Genomic DNA, 20,044 nt, shown 5'->3' with positions numbered 1-20,044 from the left:
GTCTCAAACAGTCATCTTATAAACAAATACAAAGTTACCTCGATGGTCATCGAAGCGTTTGTTAGCTGACATCATCCGTAGATGGGTTAATTTCTAAGAAATTTAACCCGTTAGATTTCAACTGGAATATTTATTATTGCTGCTGGGAGCTGGTGTGCCAATCATCGTAAAGTTGATTGGTTGTAAGTCGATGATGACCTGTATGTATGTGTGTGTGTATATATATATATATATGTATATATACATATTTGTTTTGCAAGATTTTTGATGTGAAATCGTGTGTTGAAACAGATGTTGTACAATAGGAATACAAGATACAAAATGGCTGATAGTTAGCAAGGTGAGACACACATAAGAAAGAAGGAAACAAAGGACCACTGATGAGGTCACAGAAGTGTGACGAAAGAGCTCTGGCCGAAATAAGATTAAGATTAATGTAATATAAAGCTGAAGCAAATTAACACCAAATATACAGTGCGTGTGTTTTTATTGGCTAAACTGGCAATATGACCACCCCCAAGTACAACAATATATATATATATATATATATGTATATATGATGGGCTTCTTTCAGTTTCTGTCCACCAAATCCTCTCAAGACTTTGGCCAACCTGGGACTGTAGTTGAAGGCACATGAGCATGAAATCATGTGGTTCTTAACCATACAGTCACATCTGCATCTTATAATGTTGTTGCATTTGTCAGTCCTTCCCACTTTACTTCCACTGATCATTTGCTTTCTGTGCCTCCAGTTATCTCACCCTCCCTTTTGAACTACATCTTATTGTCAATACCTCATTTGCTGTCAGTATGCCCTCACCTCTATTCATTATATTCACCCCTATGCATATTTGACATCCATCTCTGTCACTGTATCTCTTTCCCTCTACTTCCACTTTCCCATCCTACATATCATCACTCTGTTTTTTATCTTTCTACATGTTTATTATACTGCTGCTCTCCACCCTTCCTGTCCTGCCACTTATCATCTCCTCCCTCTCATGTCATTCTTGTTCCTTCCACTTTCATCTCCTCCAACTGATATTTACCATTAATCACCTCCACCCCTGAACATCATTCATTACATTCACCTCTACCCACCACCCATCTAACCATCTGTCACTCACCTTTCTCACTCTAATGGACTTAACTACCCACCCTTCTCGATCCATGGTCTGTGTTTCCTTATATTCACATTCTTGTAATTTAGGGGTATGTTCTAACACCTTGTTACCACCATCTCTGTCTTTCCAGCTATCCTAGTCACCCTTATATAATATATCTGTACCTCTTCTATCATTCTTCAGCCTCTCAACACCTGAATAAAGCCCCTCCCCCCATCCACTCCACCCCACTCAGCTGAGGAGACTTTTATTCTTTGTCCTGCAAGTTACTTGGTGACTCCACTGTTGTTGGTGCTATGAAAAAAAAGCACCCAGTACACTGTAATGTAGTTGGTGTGAGAGCACCGAGTTGTACTAGCCATGCCAAAGCAGACATTGGTACTTGACATACTCTGCTGGTCCGTTGAAGCTTACCAAACCATCAAAGCCAGGCCAGCATGGGACTTGCATTAAATGATCGCGCGTGGACATGTGCACACGCATGCGCGCGCACACATACACACACACACACTCTCTCTCTCTCCCTCCCCCGTCTCTCTCTGGTACATTCTTAACATATTGCTCAACCCAAGGCTGTTAGAAGGCACTGGCCCAAGGTACTGCAGTATGGGATTGAATTTGGGAGCAAGTGTTACTGAGTAAACTTTTTAACTGTAAACCCATGCCTGTTTTTTTTCTATCACTAACCAACCATTCCACGATCACATATGACCTTTTAGTTACCCAGTTATATCAAGGTAAACTGTCATAATAAGATTTGGAGTAATGATCCTGTGGTCAGTTAACTTGCTGCTTAATCTCAGCATCCTGGTTAGGATATAGCAGTTAAAACAAACTTAGTTAGCTTGGTTGTAATAATACAATCAGAATGGATCAGTGATACAGCTAAGTTCTAATACAGGCCTATTTTAGGTCACTAGTAAGGACTTTTGTCAAACATAGCCTATTATGCAAAAAGTAACTGAGTGAGAACTGGTTAAAAATTGCGGCTGGTATAATGGCTTAGTAGTTAAGAAGTTCACTTTGCAACCATCTGGTTTCAGGTTCAGTCCAACTGCACCTCGAGCAAGAATCTGCTATCATGGCCCCTGGCTGACCAGTGCCTTGTGAGTGAATTTGGTAGATGGGAATTTCATGGAAGCCCATCATATGTGTGTGGTTGATTTGTTTGACTAAATTTTCACAGCGACAGTACATTGACTAAGACAAAAATAAATTGGATTCATCTCATCTTTCTTGGTCCAGTCTTCATACGGGAAGAAATGCTTTGATTGTAAAATAGATGATTTCATAAAATTCTGTAGACGAAAATCCTGGTAATCTACCAAGTCTGTTCATAGCATTAATCTTTTCTACTCTAGGCACAAGGCCTAAAATTTTGCGGGAGAAGGCCTGTCGATTAGACCAACCCCAGAACACAACTGGTACTTAATTTATTGACCCCAAAAGGATGAAAGGCAAAGTCGAGCTCAGTGGAATTTGAACTCAGAGCATAAAGACAGACGAAATACTGCTGAGCATTTTACCTGGCTAACGTTTCTGCCAGCTCATAGCATTAATGTTTAGGATTTAAGTCTTAAAACAGTCTATTGATGAAGAAGTAACTGTGAAGAATTCTTATCATTCTGACATCAAACCTGATAGGTGCAGGTGTGACTGTGTAGTATGAAGTTTGCTTCCCAACCATATGGTTCTGGGTACAGTCCCACTGCATGGCACCTTGGATGAGTCTTCTGTAGCGTGGGCTGACCAAAACCTTGTGAGTGGATTTAGTAGATGGAAATTGAAAGATGTCTGTTTGTGTTTGTGTTTGTTTGTGTGTGTGTGTGTGTGTCTGTCTCCCTCCACCACCTGAGTATTGGTTTGTTTACCTCCCTGTAAGTGTGCGATTGTGCGATTCAGCAAAAGAGACTAATAGAATGAGTACAAGGCTTAAAAAGTAAAAAAAAGGCCTCGAGGTTCATTTGGCTGCATTCAAATGACTGGAACAAGTACAGAAAGATAAAAGAAGATAGACATTTAATTTATGGTTTAAAATCAGGAGTAGTTGGCATTAAGCAGCTTTTCTTGATTTTGGAGGTAAAAAACAAAATAACCAATACTACAATTGGGATTAATTGATGCTGATATTTGGAAAGTCATGTTACTATATTTTTCAGTATATGTCATTGATAAAAGCTATACCTCTAAAATTTCAATATTTAGAATGAGTTAAATATATAATTTATTCAGTGTAGTCAGTTGTTCCAGTAGACATAAAATACAAAAAAGGAGGTTGAAAATAAACTTCGCAGTTTAGAATGTTTAAATGATGATGATGATGGGAATTGGCAGTTTATGAGAATCATAATTCCATGTTTATATGAAGGTGTGGACAGTGCATCACTACTTGTTTGGATGCCAAAGAAAGATGCTAAAATTAAGAATGTGTGCTGATTACAAAATATATGTAAATAAGAATTCAAGCTATTTTCATCCAATTCCTGATTTTGAAACAATGTTTCTTGATATTTAAAGAGCAAAGTTTTAGTGCTTCTCCATTCACACTTGTGAGATGGGTGTAATAGTTGATAAGCAAATTTTCAGAACAGCTATCACTACTTTATGGAGAAAAGATGATCAGAAAAAAAGTAGGATGTTTTTGAAGAAGGAAACAATCACCCAATTCCTTGCTCTTTGTTTCCTTCATGAGGTACTCATAAATACTCTCAAAGTCTGCCAATCAACTATTACGTCCCACCTCATGAGTATAATAATTACTAATCCTTTAGTAAATATAAGTTTCACTGTTGATATCGGGCAAGGACCAATGTTTCTTTCACCAGTTGATTTCAAAAGGATATTGGCAGATTGGTTTTGATGTGTTCTGTAAGAAATTGCATGCAGTAAATACAAGGACAGGTGTTTATTTTATCATTAGATTGTAGCTGGGCCTCAAAAGTAGCAGCCCCATTCTCCAACTTTGTATGGAGTTCATAATTAGACATCTGGATAACTTACTCGTCTTTGCACCCTCCCCCTCTAAAAAAACAAAAGGAAAATGAATGAAAATGTAGTCACAGCTTGCCTTAAAAGAGTCCAATATATTGATTACTCCAAATGAATGTATTAATCAGGCATCTTTAAAGATTTTCTTGGAATGACTATTTCAAATGATGGGATCAAGCCACCAAATAGTCTAATAGACAAAATCTATCCAGCCATCTTCTCCACTCACTATTCCTGAGAGGTTTGTGGGAGTAGAAGCCTCGGGCACCTCTTCTATTAGAAGCGACTGTTAGACTTTCTGGCTGGATTTTCAAGCATGACATAGTGAGACTATGGATATTATCCAAACATCCTGTTCTTGGTCTACTCCCAGCTTTTGTGCTGGTCAGCTCAACTTGAAGAATCTGTTTTGTGGTTCTTTCCTGCAACATTCTAAATCGTGCGTCTGTAGTACGGGGGCTGTGATCTCTCAATGCGGAGAAGTAGCAACTTGACCTGGAGAGACTCCCTGATCTCCAAGCTGTGCATCCTGTCAAGTAACGTTACTTCAGAGATCCTTTGGAGGAACTCCCATTTTGGCCAGAAAAGACTAGTACTAATGGATTAATTGAAACAATTACTTGAAAGAAAAATTTTAGATATTTGAAGGCTGGTAAACTATTATTACCAACAGTTTATTCCAAAATATTTGGACGTTGAGCATTTTCTTGCAGTTTAAATGATTGTCTTTTTCTTGGGTTTACATACAAATAGGTACAGGCATGGCTGTGTGGTAAGAAGCTTGCTTCCCAACCACATGGTTCTGGGCTCAGTCCCATTGCGTGGCACCTTGGGCAAGTGTCTTCTACTTTATCCTCGGGCTGACCAAAGCTTTGTGAGTGGATTTGGTAGATGGAAGCTGAAAGAAACATGTCATGTATGTGTAATATATATATATATATATATATATATATATATATATATATATATATATATATATATATATATATATCAATCATCATCATCATCATCATGCTAGCATGGGTTGGACGATTTGACTGAGGACTGGTGAACCAGGTGGCTACACTAGGCTCCAATCTGATTTGGCAGAGTTTCTACAGCTGGATGCCCTTCCTAACGCCAACCACTCTGAGAGTGTAGTGGGTGCTTTTACGTGCCACCGGCACAGGTGCCATCACGATTTTGCTTTCGCTTGTCCCAGCAGGTTTTTGCAAGCAGAGTTTATATAGATATATATATATATATATATATGGCATGTTTCTTTGTATATACCTGTGTGAGTTTCTGTCCCCACCCCCACAATCACTGCTTGGCAACCTGTGTTTATGTCCCCGTAACTTAACAGTTTGGCAAGAGACTGCCAGGATAAGTACTAGGCTTTAAAAAAAAAAAATCCTGGGGTCGATTTGTTTTGACTAAAACCCTTCAAAGCGGTGCTCCAGCATGGCCACAGCCAAGTGACAGACAAGTAAAAGGATAAAAGAATAAATATTTGGAAATGTGTTGATCATAGTCTCAGTCAGTACTTTGATTATAGCTTTTATTAATTTCCAGTAGGAGTTTGGAGAACAAGGGAATACCTGTTTTCCATTTTCTCTAAATTTGACTTCCTAACAAGAGTAGTACCAGACAGTGGATGAGAAGTCATTAAAATACTGGTTAAACATAGTTGTAAGATAATTGGAAGTCTTACTCAAAATTCAAGCTCTAATGGTGCAGTAGATAGAGCTGTGCTAACAATCAAATCTGCATTAAAAGGTTACAGTTATTAATTGGAAAGTTTGATGATTATTTACTTAAGATTTTGTTCAACCAACTTATTAATGCCTCAATTGCATGCAAGTTATGAAATGAGAAATTACTTGGCAGACGGTTAAGAGTAGCAGTAATTTGTTTTCACTAGATTGGACAAATGGTTCATTATAAGAACAATATAATGAAATTTCTTACAGATACACATTATCTGATATATGCTGGCAGAAACACAGCCTGGATTAAACGAGATGAAAAGACTCAGATAGTGTCAGTTAAACAAATAGCTCTTAAATATCGTTCCCCAAGCACATTTGCTAATCACGATAATGTTATCATTAGGCCAACATCACCAGCTTTTTTTATCTCCTGCTGAGCTACTGAATGATAATGTGATCTCCAATAATGTGTCTAACAAGTCAACATCATCAAATTCTCTACCTTCTATTCTAATATTCAACCTGCAACACCCCACCACAGCAAACACTACTAAATCATTACTAATCCTTGCATCAACGTAAGAGTTCCATACGTACAAAGGGAATTTGAAGGCCACAAAGATATAATGACTTGCAAGATTTTTGTTTCATAGTTGGAATAATATATGTATAGCCCAACCCATGCCAGCATGGGAAGCGGATGTGAAATGACAATGGTATTCTAGATAGTTGGTTATTTTGTTTCGTATTTTATTATTAAGTTCTGCACACTATAGCTATCTACCCTATCTGTGGTATCATTGTTATGTTAATGTTTTGGCATTGTATGCTTGCACTTGGTCAGGAGTATTTAAGGTGTCTGTTAGTTTGGGAACTTATTGACTTAATCCTTTAGTATTTAAACTGGCCATGTCCACATACAATATTCTAAAAGTAAACAATCATACCATTTAAATCTTAAAGCTATGAGATAATGTATGATTAACTCAAAACAATATGAATAAATAAGTATTACATTTGACAGTGTAACCTGAATTCTAAAGGGTTAAAGTGGCCTTAAGTAATTATTGTAAAGAGAAAAAGTTGCTCCCACTTCAAACTCCTTAAATCATTACTCTTACTCAGCACTTCCTGTCTCTTGGATCTAACTTAGCAATTTCTGCCTTATAGTACCTAACTGAAACCAGGCACATCATCATCCATTTCAAGATTGGTTAGTTGATATATTACAAATGGTATTTGACTGTAAAAATCTTTTCTCTTGTAAAAATAGTTGAGGTGAAATATGTGTATTTGTGGAACAACCCTGTTGAACCCAATGCAAAAAAATACATGAGGAAAAACAGCTATGATAGCACATGATGAATGAACATATAAAATTAAAAAAAAAAAAAAAGTTTCAGAGATGATAAAGAATGGACAAAGATTTATTGTTCAAAACACAAGAGATTTAACTGTTGGTTTTTGCTAGTGTTGTCTCTAGTTTTATACTCACTTAGTCTTATTTACCAAGAGCTTCACATCTTGTCAGTTTATTATTTATTGGAACATTTTGGCTGCTTATCTTTCTTTTCTTTTTTGGTTACTTTATTTTCTTTTCTTGTTTTTTATTGAGAATTTTTTTAAAAATTCTGATATAAAATGGAGTTTTGTAGACTGTTTCTGATCTGTGTGGTGCATGTGTGTTTTATCTTCGAAAATTATAATAAATTTTTGGTTGTTATGTCTTAACCTGTTCTACCGAATACTTATTTTTCTTTCCTTAGAACTCTCTTATCTTGCTAAGGGCTGCAGTGATAATGAAGCAACATAGGCGTTTTGTTGTTATTGGTTTGTTGTTATGAATACATACTATCAGTTAAAAAACAAACAACCAAAAAAATAACTCCCAAAGCCTTTGCTAGTTATTCTTGGATTTAGATAACATGAGTTTGTTGAGTAGAAAACATTGACTTCATATTACTTATAAGAAGTTGCGATTCTGCTATAAATTATAAGAGGAAAGACAAAATAGAATATAAGAAAATAATTACTTGTTGCTCATAGATTCCATTCCATCCTTTAGATGTTTTGTGCTTACATACAGCCGAGATAGAAATTCTGGTGGTTGTTTAACCTGGGTCAGCCTTGACTCAGCAAACATTTGAGCAAAAAATATTCCAACCATAACCATATCTTTCTTTTCTGTTCTTTTTTTTTTCAATGTATCTGAGATTTTTATCCACATTGTGTTCAACCTTATTTAACTTTTTGTTACTATATTTCTGTTGAAAGGCACTACCTTTGTTGAAATAGATTCCAGATATCATGAAAACACAGGTTTGGTTGTGTGGCAAGAAGTTCGCTTCTCAACCACATGGTTTTGGATTTAGTCCTGCTGTATGGTACCTTGGGCAAAATATCTTCCATACAGCCTTGGGTCAACCAACAGACAGTAAATTTAGTAGATGAAAATTGAAAGAAACCCATCATATCTGTGTGTGTGTTGGTTACTGTCTCTTTGACTTGACATCACATGGTACTTGTAAGCAAGTGTCACCATCATACAAACAGTGTTCTTCATTTTCATTCTTCCATGAAAACTTGTCTGATTCTGGGGAAATATATCTCACTTTGAAACAGGTGAGGGTTGGTAACAAGAAGGGCATCAGGCTATAGAAAATCTATCTCAACAAATTCTATCTGATCCATGTGAGCATGGAAAAGTGGACATTAAAATGATGATGAAGGGATTTAGTAAAACTTTGTTATTAATTGGATGTTTGAAACAAATTATCATGAAATTTTGATTTGAATGGTTTTTGTTTTGATCACTTTTAAGATAAACATTTGTATTATAAGATCATGCAAGGGTAGTAAAAGCAGATTGATATCAAAAAGGGTAAGATGGTAAGGCTTCACTTGGGTTGCTATTTCTAGCAAGTCAACATTCACATAAGAGCACTTCATGTTGTTCAGGAGTGCATTGCTCACTTAGTACCCATTCTTTTTTTTCCTTCTTTTTATGGCATAATTTAGGAAGGGCAGTTGCACATGACTTACTGCAGGGCTTCCAAGACTGAAGAGATCACTAAGGTTTAACCATGAACATCTGAAAAAAAAAAAAAGTGGGCTGCATGGAGGGTATTTCAGAAGGTTAGTGTTTGGGGGAGAAGAGATTAATGTTGTGCTTGCTGAATGAGACACAGTCAGGCTAAGTTGAACTCACTACTAGCTAACAAGACACTTATCGACTTTACAGTAATGCTACTGTTTTCTTCTAGAAATCTACCATGATGCTATGTAATTTACTCTGAGCTAGATGGACTTATCTGTAGACACAATATGCTGCCAGTGACATATGAACTGCCAAACCCATATAACTAATTATTTGACTGCATTTCTATCAGCTAGCTAATCTGTACAGCTCTCAGCCCATATACAGATACATTTTGATTAAAAAAAAAAAATCCCATATCGACTCAAATATATAATTAATATCTTAAAGAGTGAAATATATCTAAATGGTGTTTGAGATGAGTTGTTGAGATTAAAAGTTTTCAGACAATCTCTTAAGACAGACATAGCCAATCCCTTTTGACAAGTGGGTTGCACAAGACATAGTTTATCCTCATACAGGCCACACTACTTAAATAAATCAAGGTGACTTTTCATTGACCTTTCAGAAAGTCCCACATGCTACAGTTTACCTGTGGCTGTCCTAAGAGAAGACTGTTTTCCTGTTATTTATTTCAATGCTACATTTCAGATGGTTTGATCTTGGATTGTATATAATCAAGTGTCTAGTCTAGTCCTATGAGCACATCCAGGACTAAGACACTCGATTAGATGTGTCAAGTTGTTTGCAAGACATCTAATCAAGTGTCTTAGTCCTGGATGTGTTCATAGGACTAGACTAGATTGAAACTAAAAATTATTATTTCTAAATATAAAAAAGTAATAATATTCTTGTTCATTTGGCTAGTAATTACACTTAATATAGGTGCTGGCATGGCTATATGGTGAAGAAGTTTACTTCATAACCACATAAATCCAGGTTCAATCTCACTGTGTGGTACTTTGTGCAAGTGTCTATCATTCTATCATAGATTTGATTTGTCTCATGCCTTTTAAGTGATATGAAGTAGCTGGAAACCTGATGGATGAAGTGTAGCTGTTAATGGAGGGCAGTCTTAATGTGTTGCCTGGTTTAAAACCAAATTTTTGTGGAGTTCTTTTAGTGGAGCTCACTCTATTGCAAAAACATTCAAATCTCTGCTTTGTGGAAAATTTGATATCCTGGTGAGCAACCTAATGCAGCAGCTGTGCCCCCCGCCCATGTATCTCCTGCAAACGGTCATAAGGCATTGTCCTTTCATGTCTGACTTATATTTTCAGCATATTTTGAAAGCTCTACACATATGGAAATTAATATTTATGGCAGTGGGTAAAATATGTATTTTTTTTTTTGCTAAATAATTATAGCGATAAAAGTTTATTTCTTAATTCACATTTTAAATATATTTACTTGAGCAGATGTCAAAAGTTTAATTTTAGATATTTTAGCTGAATTTTAATTCTTCGTTTAGTTGTTTTATTTAATATATTATTTAAGGATACAACCTCCCTCTGCCAATAAAGTCTTATTCATGTGTAGAATGGTGCTGACATTAAAGAACTTCTAGATTCTTCTTCATAAAAGAACACTTTGTACAGGTTGGAATTTTATCGAGCTGACTGCATTTCTTGCTATAATTCTCTGCTGTAGTGTCTGCTAGTTTTTAGTGTTTGGGAACGATGTCAAGGTTATTTATTTCTTGTCTAGGTGCCAAAATTGCTAAATATTAATTCTCTATTATCTCAGATAGATGAAAGTTTTTCATGGTATATGTCTATTTCTATTGATATTGTCTGTGGAATATTATTCGCTTACTTCTTTTCTTAATTACGTTTATTTATTTTATCTCAATTTATACAATTAGTTTCAGTTGGCTGAAGAAGCTGGTTAACTCTTATCACTCACAATGTTTTCATATTCTTACCATGAAAAAAAAAAAACTTGGATAAAATAAAAAATAAAAAATTCTTTTTATCCTCTTAGCTTAGAAGGCTAGATTGCAACATGAAGGAATTCAGAATGAAAAAAACAAAAACAAAAACGAAAACAAAAAGTAAAAATTTAGGGAGGATTAACAGATGTTATTGTTAGGAATGTAGTACAAGTGAATACCATGTCTTAGCCTTTTGTGGTGCAGCAGTGTTAAATAAAAATATTATGCATGCATGAGTATGCACACACATAATACGCATAGATATAAAGAATTTAATTTAAGTTAGAGACCTTTCAAGATTACAATTTACTGCAATTTCATCTTATGAATTATCCAAATTGTATAATAGGAGGTGCATTTGAAGAGAAGGAAAATTGAAATAATTTTTTGTACACCACAAAATGTGTCAGCTCAGTATATTAAGGATGAGATAGAATATAAGATAAAAATATAAGTCCTTTCCTTTCCTTGCATTGCTGTTTGCAACCTCATCAATGATACTCCAGCTCTGTTTCACACTGATCAATTAATCAAGCAATTGATGAATTAATTGGTTCAATGATTAACAAGCTGATTAATAATCTTTTCTGTTATAGGTACAAGGCTTGAAATTTTTCGGGGAAGGGGCTAAGGGGCTGGTTGATTATGATCCTGGTGCTAAGCTGGTATCTATTCTATTGACCCTGAAAGTTGACCTTGGAAAATTGAACTTACAAAAGGTGGACAAAATACTGCTAAGCAATATGTCTAGTGTGCTGGTGGTTCTGCCTGTTCATTGCCGTAACCAACTGACTAATAATAAAAGAAGCGAAATAGAGCCTGTGTGTGTTTTTTTTTTATCGGCATAATGACCCTCCCAAGATACAGTAAAAAATTTATGCAGGTAGAGAAAATTTTAGATTAGAATTCTGGATGTCTTATTCTATTTCAAAATTCTGTTAAGAAATGGGTGTATTTCATGCATTTGGCTTTGCATTGCACTGTTTCATTTTTCTTAATAAATATCTGTAGTAAAACAAATGTTAGGTTGTATAACAGTTTTTGGATTTGTTAGATTCATTTATAAATCATGTAGGTTTGAAACTGTCACAATAAATGTGCTTGATGTTTTGATAATGGTTTTTTTTATTATTAAAAATTGTCTTGAGGATTTTGAAAAGCCATCATGTTAAAAACAAACACATGAAGAATTTAATTTCTTGAGAGGGCTTAAAGTGTTGCTCAGTAACATGCTACAGGCATTTTTAAAAACTAACAAAATGGTATATTGTATTAAATATTAGGCAAAATGAAATAATGTAAAGCATGGCATAAGAATTAAAAATCAAAAACTATCATGTTTAACTGTGTGGTTAACAAGCTTGCTTTGCAACTATGTGGTTTCCAGTTCAGTCTCACTGTGTGGCACCTTGGTTAAGTGTCTTCTATATGCTTGAGTGAATTTGGTGAAACTGGAAATCTGTTATGTATGTGTGTGTTTGTGTTTACTTCCCCATCCCACAGCAAATGTTGCTTTATTTATGTCCCCATAATGAAGCAGTTAGGTAAAAAGGGATAGAATAAGTACCAGACTTCTTTAGAAATAAGTTCAACTAAACCTTTGAAGTGGGTTTCCATGCATACCCACAGTCCATTAACCTAAATGAGTTACAGACAAAAGATATATGATGAATGTTAACACAGTACATGATAAGAGTATCTTCAATTTCGGTTTAGTTCATTCACCTATTTTCATTTACATTTTGATACTACATTGTTGTTTAATTATAACTAATATGATTTAAATAAATTTTAAAGAAGTGGATAATATATTTAAAAACTTCATTGGAATAAGTAATTTAAGTTGGCTAAAGAAAAAAAAAATGCTGTCATACAAAGAAAGTATGAAATAAATATATTTTGCTTTAACAATTAAAAAAAAAAAGCTCAACTATTTTGTTAGTTTTTTGGTTACATGTCAATAGAATAAATATTCACAACAAAAGCAACTGACGAGTTACAAAAACATTGTGTTGATTTTGAAATAAAATATTTAAGTTTTAAGAAATATGAAGAAAACAATTGTTTTTGGACTTGTAAATCAAATATTTACATGTAAAATTTCATCTTCGGTAAGATGTCCATGCTAGCATGGAAGGTGGGCGTTAAACAATGATGATGATGATAAGAAGTAAAAGTATTTTAACTCTTTCAGAATATGAGGATATTTGATTAACTTTGGGAACAAGCTTAATGAATTAATCCTTTTTTTTTTTTTTTTTTTTTTTTTTTGCCATATTAACTGTTGTTGGCTTTTGTAAGAGCTATATAATTAATATTATGAAAATGAATATGATTATCATCATCAGTATTTAATGTTTACCAAATCCACTCACATGAATTTGGTGAAAATATCAATATTCACTTACATTTGCATATACACACATATATAATATGTATACACATATGCTTGGAAACTGGTGATGGTTGGTGAGAGGCAGGCCCTCCGGCCATAGAAAATCTGCCTTGACAAAATCTCTGCTGAACCCATGCAGTCAGGGAAAAGTGAATGTTAAACGATAAGGATGATGACTTTGATAAGGATTGTTATTGAATAATGTTGATGCTGTCCAAGTTATAGCATGAAAAGGAATCAATGAATGATATTTTTTTTTTTCAGACTCTACCAGTTGGCAATGTGTGACACTATTATTGAGAAAAACCGGCGTGAAATTCTCAAAGAAGAATCATTTCAGATTGCTTATGTGGACAGAGATTGTATTCTTAACTCTTTCTTTCCTTTTGATCCTTATTTATTATCAAGGTAAGCTTTATTGTTTTTGTTGTTTGGAAAGGAACTTTTACAAAACAGAATCAGGAGTCTTTGAACTTGTACAATGGATTATTCTCTCCCTCCACCCATGTTAACCACTCACTGCATTCCTCTCCCCTCACTCTCCTTTCATTTTCCCACAAACTTCTCTGCCCATTTACCGTGTCCAATTCTTTTGTACCCCTTATATTCACCTCCCCTGTGCATTGAGAGAATGCCCCAGCACATCTTCACCACCATCCTATCTTCTCTCCCCTCTTTTCTAGCTGGGGTAGCCATGTACTTCCTCTACACCATGACACTTGTTTCTCTTCTTCTATCATACTCTAACCTCTTATCATCTGGCATAAAACCACTTCCCTCAATACCATTCCCCTTCAGTTATGTGGTAACCGTGTTGGTGCTATGTAAGAAGTACCCAGTATATTTTGTAAAGTGGTTGGTGATAGGAAGCGCATCCAGACATGGAAATTGTGCCAAAGCAGACAGTAGAGCTTAACTCTCCTCTGGCTCACTGTTTCCTATTAAACTGCCCAAACCATGCCAGCATGGAAAACATCTGAAATAGTAATGATGGTGATGAAGTTGGGTGGAAAGCAATAAGTAAATTTTAAAAATTATAATTTATACGATGTATTTTGGTATGACAGAAGCACTGGTTATAGATTTCCAGTTGAGCCAATCACTATTTCTGAAGTCAAGAGTAGTGACAAGAAAGTGTCTGAAATTCTGGCTTTGGCAAAATATATACCACCAGATTAGGTGCAGTTGTGGTTGTTTGGTTTAGAAGTTTCCTTCTCAAACCACATGGTTTTTGGTTCAGTCCCACTGAGTGGCACCATGGACAACTGTCTTCTACTATAGCCTTGTGCTGATCTTGGTAATGGATTTGGTAGATGGAAACAAAAAAAGGTGTATGTGTGTATATATATATATATATATATCATTAATAATCATTATTATCTGACTGTTTTCCATGTTGGCATGGGTTGGACGGTTTGTCTGTTTTAGCATAGTTTCTGTAGCTGGATGCCCTTCCTAATGCCAACCACTTTACATAGTGTACTGGGTGCTTTTTACGTGGTGCCAGCACCTATGAGCCTGCATGATTAGTGATGCTCAGCTGGAGTGGGTTTGCAAGGGATGAACCTGTATGCGAGGGCAATCATGCTTTTACTTAGCTTGACGTGTCTTTTCAAGCACAGCAAACTGCAAGGATTTGTTGTGCTATATATATGTGTGTCTGTGTGTCTCTCTCTCTTTGTGTTGACATTTTGTGATTGTTGCAAATGAATGTTGTTCATTTCTAGTATTCTGTTGAAACATGTTTGACCATGGGGAATTATCATCTTGCTTAGAAATAAGTAAGGGTTGGCAACAGGAAGAGCATCTAGCTATAAAAAATTTGCCTCAATAAACTCTGTCTGACCCATGCAAACATGGAAAAGTTAAAGTGATAATAATGATGATGATAGTGATGTATTTTTGTTTGATGCACTGATTTACCATTAATTAGTCTACCCTGTATATCTTTGCCACTACAGATATCTACACTTTCATGACAGACTTTCACACATTTTCTGTCTGCCTAATTTCACTCACAAGGTATTGCTCAACCTGAAACTATGATAGAAGACTTCAGGGTACTGCACAATAGATCTAACCGGGATTACATAGTTGTGAAAAACACAGCTCTCAACCACACAACTTTGTCTGTGTACTGTTAAAATTGTATAAATTGAAAAGTTTTAGTGAAGCTGATATAAATCTGATACTTTTATTTGGTAGGAGGAATAAAGCTTCACATTTGATAGGGTAAAGAAATCTTTATAATCATTTTCTTCAATTTTGTTTTAGGTATTTCCAAATATCATTTCTTGTTTGAAGGCAATGTCTTGCTTGAACTACCATTTTTGGCGTGGTTTCTTAGCCGTTTGCTTTTCCTATCATCAACCACTTTACAACGTGTACTGGGTGCATTTTATCATAGTACCAGTACATGTAAGATTGTCATGACCACTGCAAGACTAACAGATCTTTCATTTTCCCTATTTGTTCACCAACCATTTTACAGGGTGTACTGGGTGCTGCTTTTCTTTATGGTACCAGCAAAGCTGTAAGAAAATGCGAGATTATTTCAAAACAATTTGAATAAAGAAGTATTACATTTGACAGAGTAATCTGAACACTCAAGGGTTTATATTCCTCCATTCTGGGCCAACCTTTACATATGTAAAAGCAAATGAATGTTAAGTCATTGAAAATAAGGAAAACTGTATTGTTTCACCCTCAATCTTTTTCTTTTTCATTTGTTTTGTGTATATAGGTCTAGTCCTTTTATCCAACCAATATACAGAGAATATGATACAACAGTTCCCAACAATCAAGCTACATATCTAAAGGTTTGTACACTACTTTATTTTTGTTCATGAAATTTAGTTTCATTGTTTTTTATTTTATTAAGAGTTAATGAAAAATAAAAACCCAGCTGTTAGAAGAATTTTACCTTAAAATCAGATCTATTTTGATTTTCACTGATAAAAAGATATTTTTGTTTTTGAAAATTTAAACTGCCTGTTTCAGACTGCTGTTTTATCATAGTGAAGGCGTGTGGCTTTGTGGTCAGGGTATTTAGCTTACGATCATATGGTTGTGAGTTCATTTCTGGCAACACGTGTCCTTGAGCAAGACACTTTATTTCATGCTACTCCAGTCCATTCAGCTGGCAAAAATGAGTAGTACCTGTATTTAAAAGGCCAGCCTTGTCACACTCTGTGCCACACTGAATCTCCCTGAGAACTATGTTAAGGGTACACATGTCTCTGGAGTGCTCAGCCACTTGCACATTAATTTCATAAGCAGGTTGTTCCATTGATCAGGTCAGCTGGAACCCTCATCGTTGTGACTGATGGAGTGCCAGTTATATTCTAGTAGTGACCATGAAGAGAGATTAAATCCAATATCTTTTTAAAAATCTAAAGGTGAATGTTAAGTTCAAAAAGAAATTCAATAAACTATAAGATGAAAGTGATAAAAAAATGGTTTAATATTGACAGAGAATGAAAATCTAAAATATAGCCGATGGACAGTAGGTGGGGTGCATCTGTGAAATATATCCTTTCAAATATTTGGGAAGCTTCCTAGAGCGATCTTTTGATACTAGTGCCAAAGCTGTCACTTAAAGCACGTGTGTTTGTTTACATCACATCGGCCTTTTCCGTAAAAAGTGTTGGGGGGGGGGGAAACGACATCGTAAAAATGAAAGAAATAGAGAGCGCAATTTCTTTTGAAGTTGGCATGTGTGTGTGTGTGTAATGTTGCTGGTGTGTGTATGTGAGAGAGAAAGAAAGAAAGAGAGATAACTGAAATTATTTTTATTTCCTTTTTATAGTGAGTATGTGATACAGAAAGTATGGTGTGTATGTGAAGTTCTTTTGTAGACCACAAACAAGATGGTTGGATAATATCCATAGTCTCTGTTGGTCATGCCTGGGGAGTCCAGCCAGAAAGTGTAATGATAGTTGCTTTTGAAAGGACCTTCAAGAGAGGTCTGAGGACCCTAATCTCATGACTGTCTCAGGAATAATGGGTGGGTTACATGGATGTAGTCTGCAGTGGATTATTAACAACCAATAGTTCCAGGCCAAGATAAATAAATACACAAGCTTAAACTTTCAGACAGTCCTTTTTTCTTTTAAAAGTGTATGATGTATTGTTTTCAACATCTGTGAACTTATGAGAGTCTAAAACTAAGCAAAACAAGTTAAAGAAAATAAATAATAATAATAATAATAAAAATTTTCTCTTTTTTTTTTTTTTTTCATTTTATTTCTTCCTAATATTTTTACATCAAAATAATTTTATCAGATTACCTGCTGTCAGAAGAGTATTTTTATGTGTAGCTGGAGAGGCTAATAAAAATATGACAGTTCAGAATATTTTAATTTATGATTCTGAACAGTTTTAGTACTTCGACCCACTTTGCTAAATGCTGCAGCTGATTACTAGTAACAAGATATTGGAATTGAATAATGGATATCTCTGTCATTAAGAGTACAATCACTCTTAATATATAACTCAATGAGGAGCTAGATGCGTTAGTGGAACAACTTGAAATTGACTTGATTGAGAGAGTCCATGTATATGAATAAATTGGCTGTGTGGTAAGAAGTTAGCTTCCCAATCATACAGTTTTGGGTTCAATCTCACTGTGTGGCACCTTGGGGAAATATCTTCTACTATAGCCCCAGGCTGACTAATACCATGTGAGTGGATTTGGTTGATAGAAACTGAAAGAAGCTTTATATATATGTATGTATATGTGTATGTGTGTGTACATATACATATATATATATATATATATATGTATATATAAACACCCTCCAGTCATTGGGTGATATACTGTACTTGTGAAGACCTGTTGAACCAAGTGAAATCGTAGTCATGGCCGATGGCAGTGCTGTCTGACTGGTACCTGTACCGGTGGCACATAAAAAAAACCATTCAAGCGTTGGGCCTCATGGAAGCAGTAACAGGTGACCAAGACCCTTGGCGATATACCGTGCTTGTGCTGACTTGTCAAGCCAAGTGAGACTATAGTCGTGGCTGATACTGGTGTCAGGTTAATGCCACCCATGCCGGTGGCACATAAAAAGCCCCCACTACACTCAGAGTGGTTGGTGTTAGGAAGGGTATCCAGCAGTAGAAACCTTGCCAAATCAGACTGGAACCTGGTGCAGCCCCCCCCCCTCCCGGCTCACCAGTTTTCATCCAAACTGTCCAACCCACGTCAGCAAGCATGGAAAGTGGTTGTTAAACAATGATTATATATCGTCATCATCATTTAACGTCCAACTTCCATGCTAGCATGGGTTGGATGATTTGACTGAGGACTGGCGACCCAGCTGGCTGCACCAGGCTCCAATCTGATCTGGCAGAGTTTCTACAGCTGGATGCCGTTCCTAACGATAACCACTCCAAGAGTGTATTGGGTGCTTTTATGTGCCACCGGCACGAAGTCCAGTCATGTGGTACTGGCAACGACCATGCTCAAAATGGTATTTTTTACGTTATATATATATATATATATGATGGACTTTTCCATTGGTTTCGGCGTATGAGGATCTGACAACCACCACTTTCTTTCCTGAATGTGATATTTGAATCTTGCCAACAATTTGCACAGAAGCCCACAGACATTGCAAATATGAGGATTATGGGTCATTGCAGGCAGTATATTTATAACTGCTTTTCTCCTTTGCCTTGCACCCCTCAGCCTGTTAATGCTGGTTGAAACAAAGTCTCTTTTACCATTTTGACGCAACAATCTCCATTTTGTTTACTCCAAGGCTGTTTGCTCAAAGGTGTTGTGAGCTATCTTCACTGTGGAGATGTTAACTCTTCAGCTTGTCCTTATATATCTGAGCCATGGTTAACCAATATTCCTGTGCCCAGGAATTGGCATGTAAAAAGCACTATCCGAACATGATTGATACCAGGCCCACCTGACTGGCTCCTGTGCCAGTGGCATGTAAATAGCACCCACTACACTCTTGGAGTGGTTGGTGTTAGGAAGGGCATCCAGCTGTAGAAACATTGCCGGATCAGATTGGAGCCTGGTGCAGCCTCTGGCTTTCCAGACCTCAGTCAAACCATCCAACCCATGCCAGCATGGAAAATGGACGTTAAATAATGATGATGATATAAAAGTGTAAATGAGAGATTGAGTTGAGCATTCCAGCCAGGGGAGGTAGTCACTAGTTGCATACTCTTATTTACTTACAAGCCATAGAACCCAGCTCTTTAGCCTAAAAAGCTCCCTAGTCTCGAAACACACTTTAAAAGTTTTTCAACTGTAATTGTAAAAACCTGGCACTTATTGTTAACATGTGAAATGAAGATACTTTTCAAAAAAGAAAATTGAAGGAAATGTTTGATTTAAAAAAAAAATTAGAATTTTTTCTTAAATTTCAGAATCGTATTGATGATGATGATGATGACTTTTTACCACAAGATGTCAATGATGCTGAAGATAAGACAATTCTTTCAATTGATGAGTTCTCTCTTTTTAATGACTGTGATAAGGAAATCATCTCTGGCGGCAGCAAGGCATATGATATTCCTAGAAGGAATTGGAAATCAAAAGGAGAGAAAAATGAAATAGTGGAAGCCATGATGGCAAGTTTATAATCCTGTCCATTGTTCATTTTGAAACATTATTATTTTTTTACTGGTGTAAATAGTTCAGAAATCAAATTCTCTCAAATACGCTGTGATAAAGACTAAAGAGTTGCTCTTTCATGTACAAAGTTAGTTTTCCAAACTGCTGTAAAAATCCCTAAATATCTCTAACTTAAATTCATATATATATATATATATATATATATATATATATATATA

General features: G+C 35.7%; 1 protein-coding gene across 2 annotated transcripts in view; it reads left to right on the top strand.

Moving 5' to 3' along the window:
* The window catches only part of LOC106882567 (RNA polymerase I-specific transcription initiation factor RRN3), a 57,305-nt gene extending 37,298 nt beyond the window's left edge, over positions 1 to 20,007 (top strand). For both annotated transcript variants that reach the window (XM_014933287.2, XM_014933294.2), the window contains exons 14-16: positions 13,493 to 13,636; positions 15,972 to 16,047; positions 19,619 to 20,007. In XM_014933287.2, coding sequence (XP_014788773.1) covers positions 13,493 to 13,636; positions 15,972 to 16,047; positions 19,619 to 19,834 — 436 coding nt within the window. In that variant the 3' untranslated portion in view covers positions 19,835 to 20,007. The remainder of the gene's footprint in view (positions 1 to 13,492; positions 13,637 to 15,971; positions 16,048 to 19,618) is intronic.
* Positions 20,008 to 20,044: the final 37 nt, after the last annotated feature.

The sequence above is a fragment of the Octopus bimaculoides genome, chromosome 6, assembly GCF_001194135.2.
Source record: "Octopus bimaculoides isolate UCB-OBI-ISO-001 chromosome 6, ASM119413v2, whole genome shotgun sequence".
NCBI lineage: Eukaryota > Metazoa > Mollusca > Cephalopoda > Octopoda > Octopodidae > Octopus > Octopus bimaculoides.
The sequence above is the reverse complement of the archived record's forward strand: the minus strand, read 5'-3'. Positions and strand labels throughout refer to the sequence as shown.